The 18,212-nt window shown below is 43.9% G+C and overlaps 1 protein-coding gene across 1 annotated transcript in view; it reads left to right on the top strand.

The window, feature by feature from the left end:
- The window catches only part of EFHD1 (EF-hand domain family member D1), a 28,408-nt gene extending 10,757 nt beyond the window's left edge, over window positions 1–17,651 (top strand). Inside the window, exons 2-4 of the mRNA XM_033150022.1 lie at window positions 5,805–5,952; window positions 14,130–14,264; window positions 15,803–17,651. Of these exons, the coding sequence (XP_033005913.1) occupies window positions 5,805–5,952; window positions 14,130–14,264; window positions 15,803–15,937 (418 nt within the window). The 3' untranslated portion in view covers window positions 15,938–17,651. The remainder of the gene's footprint in view (window positions 1–5,804; window positions 5,953–14,129; window positions 14,265–15,802) is intronic.
- The last annotated feature ends 561 nt before the right edge of the window (window positions 17,652–18,212 follow it).

Raw genomic sequence — 18,212 nt, 5'->3', positions numbered from 1 at the left:
ATATGTGGTAAGTACTGCAGTCAAATACTCCGAAGCCAATAATATCCTTGTATAGGTGCCAGCCTATAACTTTCACTGTCGTTTTAGGACTGTGCAGATGTTCCCTCTGGTTCTCTGAGCTCATAGAGTGGGATCATGTTCCAGGCTTCAACGTAGCTTGAAATGGGCTGTTTGCATACACAACTGTTAAGTGCATTTGCTTCTTCACATGTTTGGGATCTCTGGAGCAGTTGGGGATCCTGATCAAATGGAAGAGGATCCTATGTGTGTACAGTTCTGTATACATACTACCCCTTTCACACTTCTGCTGAACACATGGAGGACCGAGACAGCAGGTGCATCAATGGACGCAGAGAAGCAAATGTTCCATTTCTTCCTCCACCTGTTCAGTGCCTGCGTAGTCCTAGTGCCATCTGATAGCAATTGCAAATACATGGGCATACACCCATCCCCATGACCTCAACTTTCCCCCCCCTTTGCATTAAAATCATAATCACATTTTTTTTTAATGACTTGTCTTTTATCATTTCTGTGTTAATGTCATTTTAACAAAAAGTAGAACTGTTTGGGTTATCACTGAAAATCCAAGATAACAGCAACTTCCTTTGAGTATTGCTTTTTCTCTTTATAAGGGTGGGAAGAAAACGCTTGATGAAACCAAGCCCTTTGATACTGCATCACAGCTGTTTACAACTAGACCCTCCTTTTTTGGGGGGGGGGGGATAAAAATTAAATAATTTCTTTGTCCTGTTCCCCTTATCTTGATTCCCTTGTGTCTTGGGATTTGGTTGCTTAAATGAAGGGGAATTCATTAGTTTTGGGGCTTCACAAAATTTGGTTATACATGTATGGCCTTCTGTGTTGCATCTGAAACAACTCTCTTGGGTAAAGCCTTGGCCTCCCTCTTTAGAGTGGGACATACAGTTTGAGCCATTGGGTTCATCAGTCCTGTTTTGAGGGCTTCTCACACACTCCTTACAAACATATTCAAAAAGGGCACGTGGCTTCTAACTGCGTTTTCTCTCTCTATCATTGGGAGCTTGTTGAACTGGGTTAAGCCCTCTTTTTTCACATAATGTTAACACATTGATTGCTATCTCTGCAACAAAATTGTAGCTTGGTCTGCATGAATCTGTTGGTGTGGCACCTTACATTATTAGCACTGAAGAAATTCCATTTTGCTTTTCAAATTTCATTTCATCCCTCAAATTATACAGATAAGCATCATGCATTCCTTACAATGTTATACTGATGCCAGCAGTTTTTGCTCTCCTAATTCTGGCTCTTTTTTCCCTATGAAAAGAAATTTAGGCTGCAGTCCCGTGCCCACTTATCTGGGAGTAAGTCCCATTTTACTCAGAATGTACTTTTGAGGAGAGATATTTAGGATTGTACTGTCAGTCACATCCCTAAAAAAAAAAAAAAAGAGGCTGGCTTTGGAAATACTGGCACTTAGAATCCTAGATATTCCTTAACTAATTTCACGTAAGCTGAGATTTGAATTGGTTTGATGCTTTGTGGGCAAAGATGGCATTAGCAAAGGAAATGTGCTCAGGGCATTATGACTTAGAATACTAGAGGCCTTGTACCCAATCTTGTTGAGGAATTCTAAGAAAAGTCCATTTTTTTAAAAGTCTAGTCTGCCATCTTGATTCAAACTGATGTTCAATTGTATCCAAACTTATGTGGAAACTGCTCCTTGATCTTGGGAACCATCTTGCAAATTTTGGTTATGATATCTTAAGAGGTGTTCAGTACATAGGAGCATAGCTGTCGACTTTTCCCTTTTTTTGCGAGGAATCCTATTCGGAACAAGGGAATTTCCCTTAAAAAAAGGGAAAAGTGGACAGCTATGCATAGGAGGCGACTGGCATGAGTTTGGCCAAACTGCGGGAGGCAGTGAAAGATAGGCTTGCCTGGCGTGCTCTGGTCCATGGGGTCACGAAGAGTCGGACACGACTGACCAACAAATGCATAGGAGACAGACAAAACAACTTTCCAAAACATATAGTAGATTTCATCCATGGTGCTGATTGAAGCATAGGAGGCTTTACTTGAAACTCTGGGGGAAGCTCTGCCCTCTTTATATGACTGAAATTATACATGCAGCTTCCTGTAAAAGAGTGTGGTGCAAATTAGTTTACAGTATTATAACTTCTACCCTCCTTGCCCTTCAAACAATTTCATAGGCAAGCTTACAAAAAAATAAAAAAAAAATCAGAAGCTATAATTTAAACAAACATACTAAAAGCATATTATAAAAAGAAGCATAATATCGCCAGCAGAGATTGAATGCATTGCATTAGATTAAAAGGCCTGGAAGAATTTTAAAAATATGTTGCCCAATGCTGAAATGACAATGTAGGTGGCAGGCAAGCCTTGCTGGGGAGAACCTTCTTTTAACTGGCAGCACCACAGAAATGGTTCTTTGCCATTAGCCAACTGTTGCATGTTGGGTGGGGTGGCAGGGATACCCAGATAAGGGCCTCAGATTTGTTGTTGTTCAGTCGTTCAGTCGTGTCCGACTCTTCATGACCCCATGGACCAGAGCACGCCAGGCACCCCTATCCTCCACTGCCTCCCGCAGTTTGGCCAAACTCATGCCAGTCGCTTCGAGAACACTGTCCAACCATCTCATCCTCAGATATGTAAGTCTTAGTATCTAGGCAGGCGTATTTGAAGATGGGCGTACTAGCCCCCAAACCAGCATTTTGAATTGAGGCCTGAAATGGACTGGGATCCAGTGCAGTTGATGTAATACTGGTGTGGTACGATCATAATAATGCCTGGTACCGTGTCACTCTGGAATGGCTGAGCGTGGGGCCTTAAAACAACTTCTCCCTTTGTGGGGAATGCTGCAGGCCAGTGATGTGATGCAACCTTCACTCCCTGCAGGAATTTGTGCTGAGCCTTTTCTGCTCTGGAAAAACAAGTTTGTCTTTCTTGCTCCACACCCACAGAACGATATTTCCCCTCCTCTGATTTAAATGTCTCAGTGCTGCCTCTCAGGACTCAGTGGAGGAGGAGGAGAAACATTATCTCCCTCTAATTCCTTTTGTATTGTGCTGAGCTGTTTCATCTGCTGCCTAGGTCCTGCCGAATTGAGAACAGATTGAGTATTCCATAGCCACTCTGCTTTTTGAGGCGGCACAACTTTGGGAGGCTGTGCTTTGTAGGCTGTCTCTGGCACAGCACACTAAACTCCTATTGTGCTGCCGGGATAGTGCATTGCTTTGCCATTGCTGGCAAGACCCAGTTTCTCACAATCCCGGCTTTGTACTGCCTGTGTGCTGGAATGACAGATACGTGAGACCTGCTCCGGTGGCTGTGAATCCTGAGTACACTCCGGTTAACCCCTGTGGAGCTATTGCTCCTCCTGCAAAGTTGCCTTCCTCCTTGTGCACCAGCATCCTAGCCCCTCTTTTTCAAAAGGGGCAGCTCTCAAAACATTGCTTTGAGCTAGAGGAATGGCTGTAGCTCAGTGGCAGAGTATTTACTCTGTTTGCATGCAGAAGGTCCAAGGTTCAGTCCCCAGGCATCTCTGGGTAGTGCTGGGAGAGACTCCCATCTGAAATCCTGGAATGTGACAGCTGGTCAGTAGAGCAAGTGTAGGGAGCCCTTGGCCCTCTAGTTGTTGCTGAACTGCAACTCCCTTCATTCCTGCCCATAGGTTATGCTTGCTGGGGCAGATGGGAGTTGTAGTTCAGCAACATCTGAGGGCCAAAGGTTCCTCACTTTTGGCGTAGGGACAATAATGAGCCAGATGGACCCAATGGTCTGGTTTCATATAAGGCAGCTTCCAAGGTTCCAGAATACCTTTAGTAAGCCTATGTTTGTAGAAATACCTTTTTATTCTGGCCTGTGACTCCCCATGATGTATTTCTCTTTTTAATACGGTATCCGTTCTCTCTTCCTTTATGTCAGAGCATAGCAGTGCCCACCATCTTTGCTGGAATTGTGGCTGTAATTTATTTTAACTGATTTCAATACTGTATTTTCACATCATTGTAAACCTCCCTGAGACCTCATGGCAAAGTGCAGATAAGAAACAAAAGAGTGGGTGAAAGTGCATGAGTCCTCCTTAGATTATAATAATCCACTTGACTGCTACAGCCTTGCCTTGAACATGGGCAGTAGAACGTTCTTCCTCGGAAGATGGTGGACTCTCCTCCCTTGGAGGTTTTTAAGCAGATGTTGGATGGCCCTTGGAGTCCCTTTCAACTCTATGATTACCGGTATATGAGCACTGCCTTGCTTCAATTCCCCTATCACCACAGGTGGAGTGTCATGCTAAGGAAATGGGGCTTAACATTTTCTTTCTGCTCCAAGTATCTATCACTGCTTGTGGGGTTTCCGGTTATAATGACCTCGGTTTACAGCAGCCTTGTAAATAAGCTGTCAAAATTTATCAGCCTGTTTTTACTAGTCTGCTGAGGACTGGCAGAGGAGAGCCCATAAGTTCTGTCCCTTCTGAAGCAGCCCAGTGCGGAGGAGGAGGAGGAGTTCTGTAGCAGCCCCTTTGGTTTCTATACTGGGCAGGGGGGAGTGTCTGTTCCCAGCCCACCCCCCTCTCTCTCTCACACACACTTTGGCCATCTTAATTTCCCCTTGCTCTCTTTTTTGCGTCTTCTATATTGGTCTTTCCTATCTGCAAAACTGGGTTTCTGCCCTTGTGGATTCATTTCTTTTTAAAAAGCAGCAACCGGATAGTGACGAGCATGGCAAAGAGTTAGGAGGATAACTCAGAACAGAGAAGCTTCAGTAATTATTCAGCTCCCCATCCCCCATTATACGGAACTGTCCATATATATATTTATATATATGAACTGCTCCTTTGTTGTCCTTGGAACTGTGCTATCCAATTTTAGATTCCAGTTCGTCTATTTTCACTGCCATCGAGTTCAGCTGTGTGTGTGTGTTTGTGTGTGTTCGAACATACTATTGAGCACATGTTTTGCAATCAGAAGCCAAACACTTGCCGTTAAAAGGCGCTTCATATATTTGGAATAATACAATAGGTTGATAAAAGGAAAATGCATTTCAACATCAACATCAATATTATTATTATTATTATTTTAGTTGAAGGGATCTCAGCCACTCCTTTCAGAAATGAGTGCCCACTTCTTAGGCATCTTTTCAAAAAATAGGTTGTCGAACGTAATCCATTTCGGAAGCCTGTTCGGCTTTTGAAACGTTCGACAACCGAGGTGCAGCTTCCGATTGGTTGCAAGAGCTTCCTGCACTCAAGTGGAAGCCATGTCGGATGTTTGGCTTCCGAAATGATGGCATTTACTTCCGGGTTTTCGGCGTCCGGGAGCCGGAACGTTCCAAAACGGAGCTGTTCGGGAACCAAGGTTTGACTGTATCAACTATTTTTAAATAGGCAATGGTATAAATTTCTGTGCCAGATAATTTTCTGGATATCCTTGTTTACCATTTCTCTTTCTCTGTAGAATGCTCTGTTGTGACAGACCTGAGAGCTCTGGAAGTAGCTTATTTCAAGTCTGGCCCTGCCATGTGGCAGTGCGAAGTGATCTCCTTCAGGCAGCACCATGGAGTGGATAAACAGATGAAGGCAGGAATTTGTTCCTGAATGGTGGCAGTGAGACTTTAAAAAACATTCTTAGGGCACTATTGGGGATCTGTACCAGGCACCAAAATGTCTTGAGACAGCACTGACTAGCTGCAACTACATTATATACAAGGGAGCATTGAGCACTCCTTAAGCTGGAAGGCCTTTGAGCCAACAAAGCTGTGTCTCTCTGACATCTCTCATGTCTCTCATTTTCCCCTTCTTTTTTTAGGTATGACTCTGGGAAGGATGGTTACATTGACCTTATGGAACTGAAGCTGATGATGGAGAAGCTTGGGGCACCTCAGACTCACCTGGGCCTGAAGAACATGATCAAGGAAGTGGATGAAGACTTTGATGGCAAACTCAGCTTCCGTGAGGTAAATGTCAGCAGAAAATAAAATGTAATGCAAAACCAAATGGGGAATTAAAAATGTGGAACTTCTGCTATCACAACAAATGTGCCCCTTCACCAACTCACTTCCTACTTTAAGCCTATGCTGTCTGGAGCAGCTGTGCTTTAACTTCTGTGGAAAACTTCAGCTTGTTGAACACCAGATAGCAATTTCCCAGGCTCAGGTGCTGTGGCATGATACTAGATACGAAGACATCCTCTGCATACTGTAAGACACAGGCTATGTGGATTGAAAGTCTGAGGCTTGAAGTTCAGAAGAACTTTTAACCTAGACTTTCCATGTTGCAGGTAGAAGAGCTAAGAAATAATCATCTCATTTTTCTTATATGAAAACTTTTGCCTTTCCTAATCAAGAGAAAGCTGAACTAATTCTGAACAGTTTTCTTTTCTTTTGACACTACACTCAGCTGTTCATGTCACGGTTTGCAAATGTCACCTGCTTGTAGCAATGCTATTACATATTTCAACTTCTGGGGTTCAGGGCCACATTGTAATAAATTATTCCCATCATTGTAGCAGTAGGTATAGAAGGGGGCATTCTCAAGTGTGCACTAAGGCACTAGAACATGGGTATTGTCTAGCTCCACTTGCTTGAAGAGGCAGAAGAGCCAGAAAATGTAATCCAGGCACCCCCAAACTCGGCCCTTCAGCTGTTTTGGGACTACAATTCCCATCATCCCTGACCACTGGTCCTGTTAGCTAGGGATGATCGGAGTTGTAGTCCCAAAACATCTGGAGGGCCAAGTTTGGGGATGCCTGATGTAATCCTTTCTGAGTGTGAGTGCCTCCCCTTCCTGTAGGGCAGGCATGTCCAACAGGTAGATCATGATCCACTGATAGATTGTGGGGTGTTGCTGGTAGATCCTGGTAGACCTTTGGTCCTCCAGTGATCTCCCCCCCCCAAAAGGGGGGGGAACAATTGTGGCTTCCTAAAAAAAGCTCAACATCTTTGGTCCATCCAACGACAATGGGTAGATCACTGCCATTTTTTAAAATACTGTGAGTAGATCGCAGTCTATTGGGAGTTGGACATCCCTGCTGTAGGCAGTAGAGTTCCAATGGTACCATCTTTGGACATGTCATTCACTTAACCGGTAAGAACATTGTTTCTCATTAGTGTGTGATTTGGCAGGATAGGTTTTCAAAATAATGCATTGGAGTACCTTTTTCCAACTTTGGTTGGCTTGCCAACTGTGTTTTTCTCTTGGAAAGGGATGACCTAGCCACTGTTAGCCATGCTTTAGTAACTTTAAGCTGTAATATATGTGGGTACACCACTGAAAAGGGTTCAGAAACTTCATCTGGTGCAGAATATGGCAGCCAAGCTGTTGATGTGGACTGGCTGGTACAAACATAGTGCCCAAGAAAGGTTCATTGGCTTCCATTTTGTTTCTGAGCACTACTCTCTAGTTCCCTTACCTTCATAGGTTAGGTAGACGACTACTGGAGAGAAGGCCTGTTCTATGGTTGCATGTCAATTGTGAAGCTGTCTTCCAAGGGAGATCCACTTGGTGCCTTTGTTACTTTTCAGGTGCAAGGCAAAGTCTGTCTATGGATAAATTGATTGTGTGTGTGTGTGTGTGAGAGAGAGAGAGAGAGAGAGAGAGAGAATACTCTTGACTATAATTCCTGCTTTTTACTGTATTGCTGTTTATATATGATGTCATTCTGTGATGACATTTTAATCTTGACTGCTGTTGTAATGTTTTTATTATGCTTATATTTTATCTTACGTTATATTGTTTGCCAAGTATGGCACAAAAGGCACCATTCAGAGGAGTGCTACCTAATGCCCCAGTTGCTCCTCTAGCAGGTGTGTCAATGGTGACAGATTTTTCAAGCAGACCACTTGGGCTGTGGGACATTGCCCTTCCACCCCCCCCCCTCAAAATATGCCCAAAGCATCCAGCAAACCACCCCCTGATTAGGTCATTATGCTAAATGAATTCTCTCTTAATGGAACCCAGACATCTGCTTTGCTGCTGCTGAATTTACTGTGCGCAGATTCATTCTTTGTCCTTGAAGTATTATCTTGACTTACTGGAGAACAAGTAGGGCAGAATAGCTTTCTCCAACTCTGCCTCTCCTGTTACCTACCTGTGACAATGAGTAAACGATTGGAAATAAGTTGAGAAAGGTGTCATAACCATTCTCCTTTTATTTCTTTTTGTCAGATTACAAACTATGCAATAAAAATGATCGAGGGGCCTGTTTTGTCTTCACAAAGGCCACTTTCACTCAACAGCTAGTTTTATGATTGGGATGGCTAAGTATGATTTTGTTTGGGTTCAGCATTGGCGAGGGAACTGCAGTCTAAGGATGTGTCATTCTGTGTGTGTGTGTGTGTGTGTGTGTGTGTTTGTGTGTGTGTGTGTCTGTGCCTGTATGCATGAATATGCATACACACAGTGGTAGCTGGGGCCCGTTGTGACTGGTAGGGCAGAAAGCAGGGAGCCTAAACCATAGATGGAGCTAAAGGCATGCCTAGGGGTTGGCAAAACCAGTCCTTGCTGTGGTGCAAAATGGTTGTGTGTTGAAACAAGAGCTGGGAGCTGAGTGATAGGAGATATGGCAAGGCAGTATGAAGGTAGATCGCTGGAGACTATGGAGTGTATGACATATATGTGATGCTTTTTACAGTGGGAAAGAAATTGAAGAGCAATAACTTTATTTTGACAGTAAATAAGTTTGAAACTTTTTATTTCTCATGATGGCACCATGAGAGCTAAAAGAGCAGGAGGAGGGGCTAGTGCAAAGTTACTTGCTTTGCAAGAGAGCATTTCACTTGCCCACCATGGTCTTGCAGATCAGCACAAAAAAGATGATTCATTAGACATGCAACATTCAAGGAAATTAGAACTGCTTTCTCTGCATTTTAAAAATAATATTAAGGAAGTAGATGGAATAAGTGATTTGTGCAGATCTATTGCAACTGTGGAACAAGCCTATAAAAGGCTGCAAAACTGCTCTCTGGGGGAATATGTGATTCTGTTCAGGCTGAAGCCAACTAGATGTTTCAACCTAGAAATAAGCAACTTGTCCCTGTTTACTTCCTATTACCGTACTTAGCCTGTGTGTCTCTTACTGTTGGCCACCAGCAGCAGTTGAGCATCACATTTATTTCCATATTGATTCTGGCTGCACCTTGTGCCCTCTGCTACAGGAAAAGGAATTCCCCAGCGTGGTTCATTTTATACCTCTGAAACTTGTGCAGCTGTTTGCTTTTGTAATGGTTACTTATTCCATCGTACCTTTCCCAAGGGGTGTTTTAATAAAGTTAATTTTGTACTTATCAACCCATCAATATATCACCAATTGCTTCCACACCATTCTAGCCCAGATCCTTGCTGCATTTAAGCAGTAGGCCTGCTACTGTTTACGTCAACAGCAACTTTTCTGTATCAGTGTCTGCTGTTAGTAACATGGGGCCAGTATGCAGAAATGATGCATGTGGAACTGCCCTTTTCCTACTTATAAAAATTTGTATTGTGTAGAAATAGACTCAACCCCATCATCCACACAGTGGTCTAAAGCATCCTTTAAATCACTACTCTGAGGCTTAGCTACTATGCTGGATGTATGGGTTTCTTTGCTTACTTTCTGAAGAGCACGCAGTAGGCATACGACTTTGCAAAACCTGAACACACCCACGCCTTGTGGATTATGTCCCCAAAAGTTTGTATAGCAATGTGAAGAATCTCTCTAGAAGGCATGTGGACAATGTGAACGTGCTCAAATCATTTGCCATTTACACAGAATAGTCCCTTCTACCCCTGCGCATAGATGATCTGGACTTGGCAACTTGCACCTATGACTTGTTCCCAGCTGTTTAGTGAGTCATTCCCACATGCCTTTTTCTGGCTGTGTCAGCTGGTACAACAGCATATTTCCCTCCTTTCTCAGCCAAATGGAGGAACCTGCCCAATGCAGAACTCTGGAGTATTTGCTCACTCTGCTACAGCTGGTAATGCCAACGTGTTTACAGGGACCAACCTGACATTCCTTTGGACTAGAGTGGGTCTTGGATCTCAAAATATTTGCTGGTAATAGACATTTGGGTGCTTCTTCTGTGAGGGGGTGTTGCTGGAACAGGGGGAAGTAATATCTAGTATAATACTGATCCAAGCAAGCGTCAGAAAATATGAAAGCCAGGGGGATCTCCATTGGCCACATTGCAACTGCAGCTTCAGTTTGTTTGGAACAGACTGTTCTGCATGTGATGTGCTTACTTGTGTTTGAGGAAAGGGTGCATATGGCTTGAATGGGATGCTCTCCCAGTTAGCTGGACCTGTTATTTAAATAAATCTTAAATCTGTTTGTCTATAGCTTCTAGCTCACAAAGGTCACCAAAATGGACAGGCCGGCAAACCTGCTGCTTACACCAGTCTTCTTTCAATATAGCAGCTGTTTCTTTATCACTTTGATAGGTCACCACTGAAACTCAGAGGACCCATGGCTCAGTGGTGGTGAACGTAATTGACATGCTGGAGTTTATTATTTATTATTTATCGATATTATTTATTAAATTTGTATGCCACCCTTCATCCGTAGATCTCAGGGCAGTTCACAGCATAAAAATACAAGATAAAAAACAAACAAAATACATAATAAAAACAAGAACAGACCAGTAACACCCCTCCCCTCCCCCATATAGGATGTTAATCAACCCAAAGCATGGCTAAGAGGAATGGTTTCAGGGTCCAGCTAGGTTCATATGAAGAGAGGCAGTCCTTGAGGTACTGCGTTCCTGAGCCATTTAAGGCTTTAGAGGTAAAAAAGAATTGAATTGGGCCCGCAGACTAATCTGCAGCCAGTGCTGTCCAGCCAAGAACAGTGTAATATGCTCAAACCGTCATGCCCCATTGAGCAATCTTGCTGCCGAATTCTGTAGACAGGCCTACATATAACACATTGCAGTAATCTAATCTCAGAGGTTATCAAAGCATAGACAACATAAGTTGGAGTGCACCTTGCTCTAACAAAGGAACCTTTGAGAGCTCGCTTCCAGCTCTCACCTGTTTCTCTGCAGTCACATTGGGACTTGCCCAGCACCTGACATCACATATGACAATCAAGTGTGGGGCAGGACAGCCTCACAGGTCAAATGGGGAAGTTTATATATTCCTGAGCCACCCTGGACAGGAAGTAGTGATTCTGTAGGGTAAAGTGCAGAAAATCCATAATAACTACCGCTGTCATCTCAGACAGGGAGACTTTTAGGCTTTTGGTGGGTGGCACTGTAATCAAATCCTTACTTGGACCTATTTGCCCACCACCAGGTACAAACCCTCCAACCTGGCAATGGACTGGACAGAAAGTCTAGTATAGAATTATTACAGCTCACCACAACCCTCTTCTGTTGGTCCTGCACCAAGATCTCAGGTGGGCACAGCTGATAAAAACCAGCTTCTTCCAGTTTATACACCCAGGACTCAGAGATTCAGGGCTGGCACCTTCCTTGGTCTCTGTTAAATGGATCTCTGCTAGAGACTGGTGAACTGCCAGGCAAAGTACTTTAGGTGGTATTGTAGATGGACTAATGTATCTCTATAAAAGCCAGCTTTCTAACTGCCTACATTCCCCCCCCCCAGCTGCAGAAAAGCTTTTAGCCACTTGCCCAGTATTGGTGGGAGGGGTGTTAGCCCAGTCATAGAGCCCTTCCCTCCATCCTATCCCAGTTTTCAGCCTCTGGAGTGAGTCATGGCAGTGTCACTCTTGAGGGATGTGTTGAGGCTGGGAATGTGATTCAGTATAAGGACCTGTCAAGCACACTGGCGCAGCAAAACTCACCAAACAGTTGGGTGGACACACCCATCCTATATTTGCTGCTAGAAAGAGCCCAGCAGTTTCGTAATGCTCCCCCTCCCATCCCTGAGGGACTTTGGGAACTTTTCAACTTTGTTTTTTTTAAAACGCTGAATTAGTAAGCAGCTGGGAGCTGGGGGGGCATGCGGGGGAAGCTTGGGAACAAAGGGTTCTGCCAGATGCCTAACTTCCTGATGAAAGGAGCTGGATGCAGTCTCTGGTATCTTGCATGCTGCCCTGTAGTGAGAGAATGTGAGCTTTTCAGAGGATAGAAATCCACTCTGATCACATACATAAGAAATTTGAAAGCTGAATTACTGTAGTACTGGCATTCCCTGTTTGGATGTTTTATGCTACTGTATGTAGGATCTTAGATGAGTCCTTTGACTATAGAAGAAGAGTTGGAGTATTGCAGTATTAGCATCTGGTGTTATTTAGTTTGGAGCCACCAGGCCAGTTCGCACACAGCAGTAAGCGGTGGTGTATTGGGACTGAGCAGTATGCTAGTCCACCTTGCCTGCTCACTCTAGCTCTTGTCCTTCCCCTAGATCTGAGTAGGGGCAGGGAGCCATGAAATCATGGCTTGCCATTATGTCCAAATTGGGATTGCTCCTCCCTTTCATGCTGATAAGTGATCATCCTTTTTTAGATGGAAACCAACCACCATCCCATGTTTGGATATAATGACAAGCCAAGGCTTCATGACTTGTTGCTTGTGCCAGAGGAGGAATGAAGCTGGAGTGATTAGAAGTGCTAGGGCATGGTGCACTAGCATCTCAAGAAGTCAGTGATCTGGTGAAGTAACTGGGTTTACCTGTAGCATCAGCCAGAAGAAATTAGCAGACCAGATAGATAAGGTGCTATTGAGTGCTATGTCACAAATTCACCATTTAAAATGTAACTTGGGGTGGATGGGGGTGGGGGTGGGGAGAGACATGGAGAATGAAGACGGTGCAAGGTATTAGGAAGAGAGGCAGCATGAGACATCTCTCAGACCAGTCACACACGAGCTTATGCCTCCTAGCTTTCCCAGTTCAGTCTAGTTTATTCAAGTGTCATAGGGCTGTTTGACAAGTGAAAGGGCCTGAGTAAAAGTACCCTGAGACACACACACACACACACACACACACACACACACAAAATTGACTGTATTGAGTTGGGATTATTGCTGTTGTCATGTTGTGCTCATGGATTTCACATAGGCATTGCTTTGGCCACGGGGAGGACAGAATGCTGGACTTTGTGGACCTTTGGTCTGATCTAGCAGGGCTGTTGTTACATTTTCCAGGACCAAAGAAGTGGGAACAGAGCAGTGGTAGTGGAGCTAGCTTCCTTTTGGTTTCTTCTTTGGACTCAGATTATTCATATATAGATGATCCACATAAGCAGTGGCGGAGGAAGGCTCCGCGCTACCCGGGGTGGCGAAAGGAAACGCCCCGCGGGTGGGGCGTCGTGACGTTACACCGGAGTGCCACCGCCGCTTCCGCAGCCCCCTTTTAAGCCGCAGAACAAAAAGGCGGCTCATGGGGCTGCCGAGCGCTATTGGCGGCTCCCCGCCAATCACGCACAGCAGCCCCACAAGCCGCCTTTTTGTTCTGCGGCTCAAAAGGGGGCCGCTTGTCACCCCCCACACGCTGCCGGTCACCCCGGGAGCAGCACTGCGCGGACGGGGTGCTTGCTCGGCCGTGCGCTGCTGCTCCCGGGGCAGATAGGGTGCTGGGTGGCGGGGCTCCCCTTGGGGAGTGGTGGGAGGGGCCACCGCTTGTCACCCCAACCCTCCCCTGGCACCCGGGGCGTAGCGCTCCCACCGCCCCCCCAGCGGCGCCCCTGCACATAAGTAGTAGAATTGTAATAGATACAAAATAAGTTATACTGAGGACAAAACAGAAGAGATATGGGAAATCCATTATTAGATCTCCCAATATTTAAGTGTTTACCTAAACCATGAAAGGCTCCAGGTTTTATTAGAAAAACAGAGTGCGTGGCAGGGTGGAGACGACATGTCATTTCTCCAGTTTTGGTCTCCTGCCCCACCGACTTTGCACTGGCACAGGTGAGGAAGAGACTTCAGATCAGGGAAATGGATTTACAGGTTTAGTTAAACCAACGTCCCCCAGCTCAGTTGCTCTGATCAAATTCATCCCCTATAGCTACTTTTACGTTAGAATTAAAATGTTGGCATAGATTTCCTGAGTCTCGCATGTTTTTGCCTTAAATAAGTTCACCACTTTATTACTGATTTTCCTGCCTAAGCTGTTACAGCTCCCAATCATGAAAGCTTAGGCTTAAGTGCTCATCCTGTTACTTTTTCTAAATTACCATTTTTTTCTGGTATAGTTCCTACTCATCTTCCACAAAGCTGCAGCTGGGGAGCTTGAAGAAGACAGTGGCCTGCTGGCTTTGGCAAAACTTTCAGAAATAGATGTTGCCCTTGAAGGAGTAAAAGGAGCCAAGAACTTCTTTGAAGCAAAGGTAGGAAAAACATACCTTAGAATCATGTGGTGGAGAGGTTCATAAGTCTTAGGCTGCAATCTTAATCACACTTCCTAGGAAGTATGCCCCATTGAGCGCAGTGAGTTTTACTTCTGAGTAACCATGTGTCGGATTCTGCTGCATGTCAACTCAATGATACCACCTAGAGCACAAGTTAACGATTCACACTGGGAAAGTGGTGCACCTGGAAACTTCCCTGTTTTAATGTAAACCAGAGTGCTGTGCTAAAAGCTTGAAAGTGCAACTGTTTCAGATTGGGTGAAAGTGCAACTGGAACCAAGACTGGATGAATCAGATCTAATGAATGCTTGTTCCGTTTCCTGTGGCTCACTATGAAAACAAAAGCCACATACTTTCCTTTTTTAAAAAACAACAACCAACTCAATCTTGTTGGCTACTTTTAAGATATTGTAACATCTCCCCCAAATCTTTGTATGGTGTGAGCTTTCCCCACTCCAGTGCTTTCCATGTGTTTTGGACTACAGTTCTCATCAGCCCAGTGCTGGCTGGGGCTGATGGCAGTTGTAGTCCAAAGCATGTGGAAAGCATCAGGTTGGCGAAGGCTGTGCTGTGAATATACAACATGATCTGCCCCTCTCTGCAGATAATTCCAAGGCAAAGTCTCACGGGCCAAGACCAAGGGAAGATGATAACTGTCATCTATTAAGTTCACTACTGATAACTCTTCTGTAGTAGTACCCCACAATATATTTTCCTCTCTAAATTAAATTACCATCTCATTTTACAGTAAAGAAGGGTGAGCACAACCAATCAAGGCATTTAACCATATTCTGAACTAAAATAGCACTTGGTTGACACCAAGATAGCTGACTCTGGTCACCTGGATGTAGACATTAGAACTATTGGGTGTGCAACCTGTGGTATTAGTTATGTAGCACAGGCTAGAGAAATAGGTGTGCTTAACAGCCTGAGGACTCAGATGGTTTGCAGCAGTTAGTTTTTCATATGTGCCTCTTCTGAAATTGTTACTAGTCTGTGAGATGCAAGCATTAACAGGGTGGGTGGATGAGTCCATTGTAGGTTTTGGTTAAAACACCATCCTTTCTCCCACATCAAGTTCAGGGGAAATTAAGTGTCTGTCAGTACTGTAAGCTGACTGTGTACAACTCTGGCTAGAACTGGTGATCTCACAGCACCTGCAGGGCGGCTAAGAGCTAGCTGTCTTAGATAAGTGAAATAAGTTGCTAATGATGGAATACAGGGGTGGGAACCTTTTTGACCCTGCAAGCCAGGTGTTTATATATCTCCCCCGCCCCTTGCGGGCCAACTTTGGCAAGTTAGCCAACAGAATTAAATTTCTGCCCCATCAACTGTCACCCCATGGCACCCACTGGTTGACAAGTGGGTGTGGTTTGGGGAAATGGCCTCATGGGCCAAATTGGACCCACTGTTGGGCCAAAATTGTCCCACAAGCCAGAGGTCCCCTACCCCAGATGTAATACAAATCCATCTCTCAATCTTTTGTTTGTGTTACAATTTTATTCCTCTATTTCTAGGTTCAAGCTTTGTCCTCAGCCAGTAAGTTTGAAGCAGAGATAAAAGCAGAGCAGGATGAGCGAAAACGTGAGGAAGAGGAGAGACGTCACCGCAGAGCAGCCTTCCGAGAACTCAAGTCTGCTTTCAGTCAATAACTGGCAATCTGTTGCCACCTGAGGGACTTTGTACAATCTTAAAAGTTTTGCCTTTGACTAGACAAAGGACCAGGAGAGGGAACAAAACTGATTCGAAGCCTTTTCTTTTTCTGAGCCTCCTGCCTAGATGCTGGGGGGTGTGCCATACACACAGTGGCATTCAGAATGATGCAAAACCAGGAGTGGTTCAAGCAACCCCCTTTATTGCTGTAATAGGCATTGCTTAAAAGAATCAAAATGTCCTAATGCTTTAGCCTGAGGCAGATGATTGAAGCACCTGATAATAGTGCTTACCATTTGCATCTTGGTCAGAAAACACTCCTTGCGTCCTCCTGAATGCCTCTGTGTCATAGCTCTGTAATTTCCCTTGGGCTTCCTTTCTGTATACCTTTTGACTTCCCTTGAATTTCACAAAACCATTTCTTGCTTCTAAACAAGCAGGCCCTTCTTCTAGGTGCAGATCACAATTCTTTCATGTGCAAATAAATGCCCCAATTCCTAATGTATCATTCTTTTCCATCTTTGTGCTCACTATTGGGGGGGGGTGTGGAGGGAAAAGACAACAGCTTTCTGGTACAACAGCTCCCCAGTAATGAAGGGAAACCCAGTTAGTAAATATTGACTGAGATCCAAAGAGCTTCTTGGGTGAATAGCAGGCATGTCTTCTACTCAATCCTCAATTTCTTGTGCAAGCTGGTCCTCAGTGCCACCTCACCCCTCCGATGCAGCCCCCACATGGCATATCCCTCATCATCTTTTGAGCCCTGCAAGCAGGTTTTCAAGGGGACACAAGGTACCATGACTTGAAAGAGGTGGCAGGAAAACCTTGTTGTGTGGGCAGAACACTACTCATGCTTTGCTGGGTCTAAGCCATTTTTTAACTCAAAGATTCTGTTCAGGGATACAGCAGTCATCATTCAATTTTACCCTTTCCATGTATACAAACGACTGTACTTTTTGAGCATCAAATAGAACTGCTAAGTTTCTGACTCCACCTTCCCTGCCCACATTCCATTGCATTCTCTGTGTAGGTCCATAGCTGTTTCCCGCTTTCTCCTTTTTATTTTTAAAGCCATTGGATTTTAAGAAGCAAGGAAACATGAATCAATAAGATTGATCAGTGAAGTGGATTAGTACAGTTTTGGGGACACAGTGGCTTCCCACCCCATAAAATAGTTAATCTTCTTGCAAACATTGGTGCAAATGAAAGAGCTTCTGTAGAGTTAACACTTACATAAAACAGCCAATTCTGCTTGCAAGAGAAAATAGATTCCAAAAGCAGAAAGCAACATGTTACTCTGCTCAGAAAGCTTGTACTATATTCAGAACTTATACTTGTGTGTGTATATATATATATCTGCATGTATAGAAAAGGAAAACATCCTCTTCCTTGCCAAGCTTGTCATCTGATCATAAACTGGATCTCTCATCCTCAACTTTATTTTCACTGTTTTTTAGCTTTTTACACTGTGACACTAAACTGTGAGTGTGGAATAACAAAGGGAGCCCATCTGATATTTAACAAAATGGGTGGGGAAATTGCTAAACAATTTTTAAAAACTGTATTTGCAAGACCACAGATTATATTTGAGAAAAATCACATGTTTTAGCTAAAATATTTATAATAAATGTTTTTATACATGCAAAAGTTTGATTTTTCTTCCCCTATTGCTTAGTTATGCAAATAAAACTTTTCTAACTTGCTGGAGACTAACTTGAAATCCTTTTATTCTGTCTCATCCTTCAGGGGAGAAGGAGGGGGCAGAGTTCTGTGGTGCAAGCTAAAATCCTTGCACTAATGCAGTGAGTGATTTAGTACTACTTTAGATATAAGCCTCGATCCGGGATTTAATATTTTTTAATATACTGTAATTGCTACTTTATATATATTGTGCTTTAATATATTTTATTGTATTTTATATATTGTAAATCCCTTTGAGACCTTTTTTAAAAGTGTAAAGTGATTACTGGTGTAATAAATCAATTCTTACTGACCACTGGCCACAGGGCTGATAGGAATCCAAGGACATATGGAGGGCCAACAGTTCCCTATCCTTATTCTAGAGAGTCTATGAATAGGCAATGTCCTAGATCCAACTATTTAACTTCCCTCCCCACCATCTTCTGTAAAATTCCTGTGAAATGACCTAGATCAATATGCCACTTCTGGAGCTATTTTGGGCTTTCTATTTGATGAGAGTGGCTGCTTGTCTTTGGGATTTGGTCTAATAGGCTGGCTTGTTCCAAAACCCTAACTACCTATTAACTAGTTTGG

The sequence above is a fragment of the Lacerta agilis genome, chromosome 5 (genome assembly GCF_009819535.1).
Source record: "Lacerta agilis isolate rLacAgi1 chromosome 5, rLacAgi1.pri, whole genome shotgun sequence".
Lineage (NCBI taxonomy): Eukaryota > Metazoa > Chordata > Lepidosauria > Squamata > Lacertidae > Lacerta > Lacerta agilis.
This window is presented reverse-complemented; position numbering and strand designations above follow the sequence as displayed.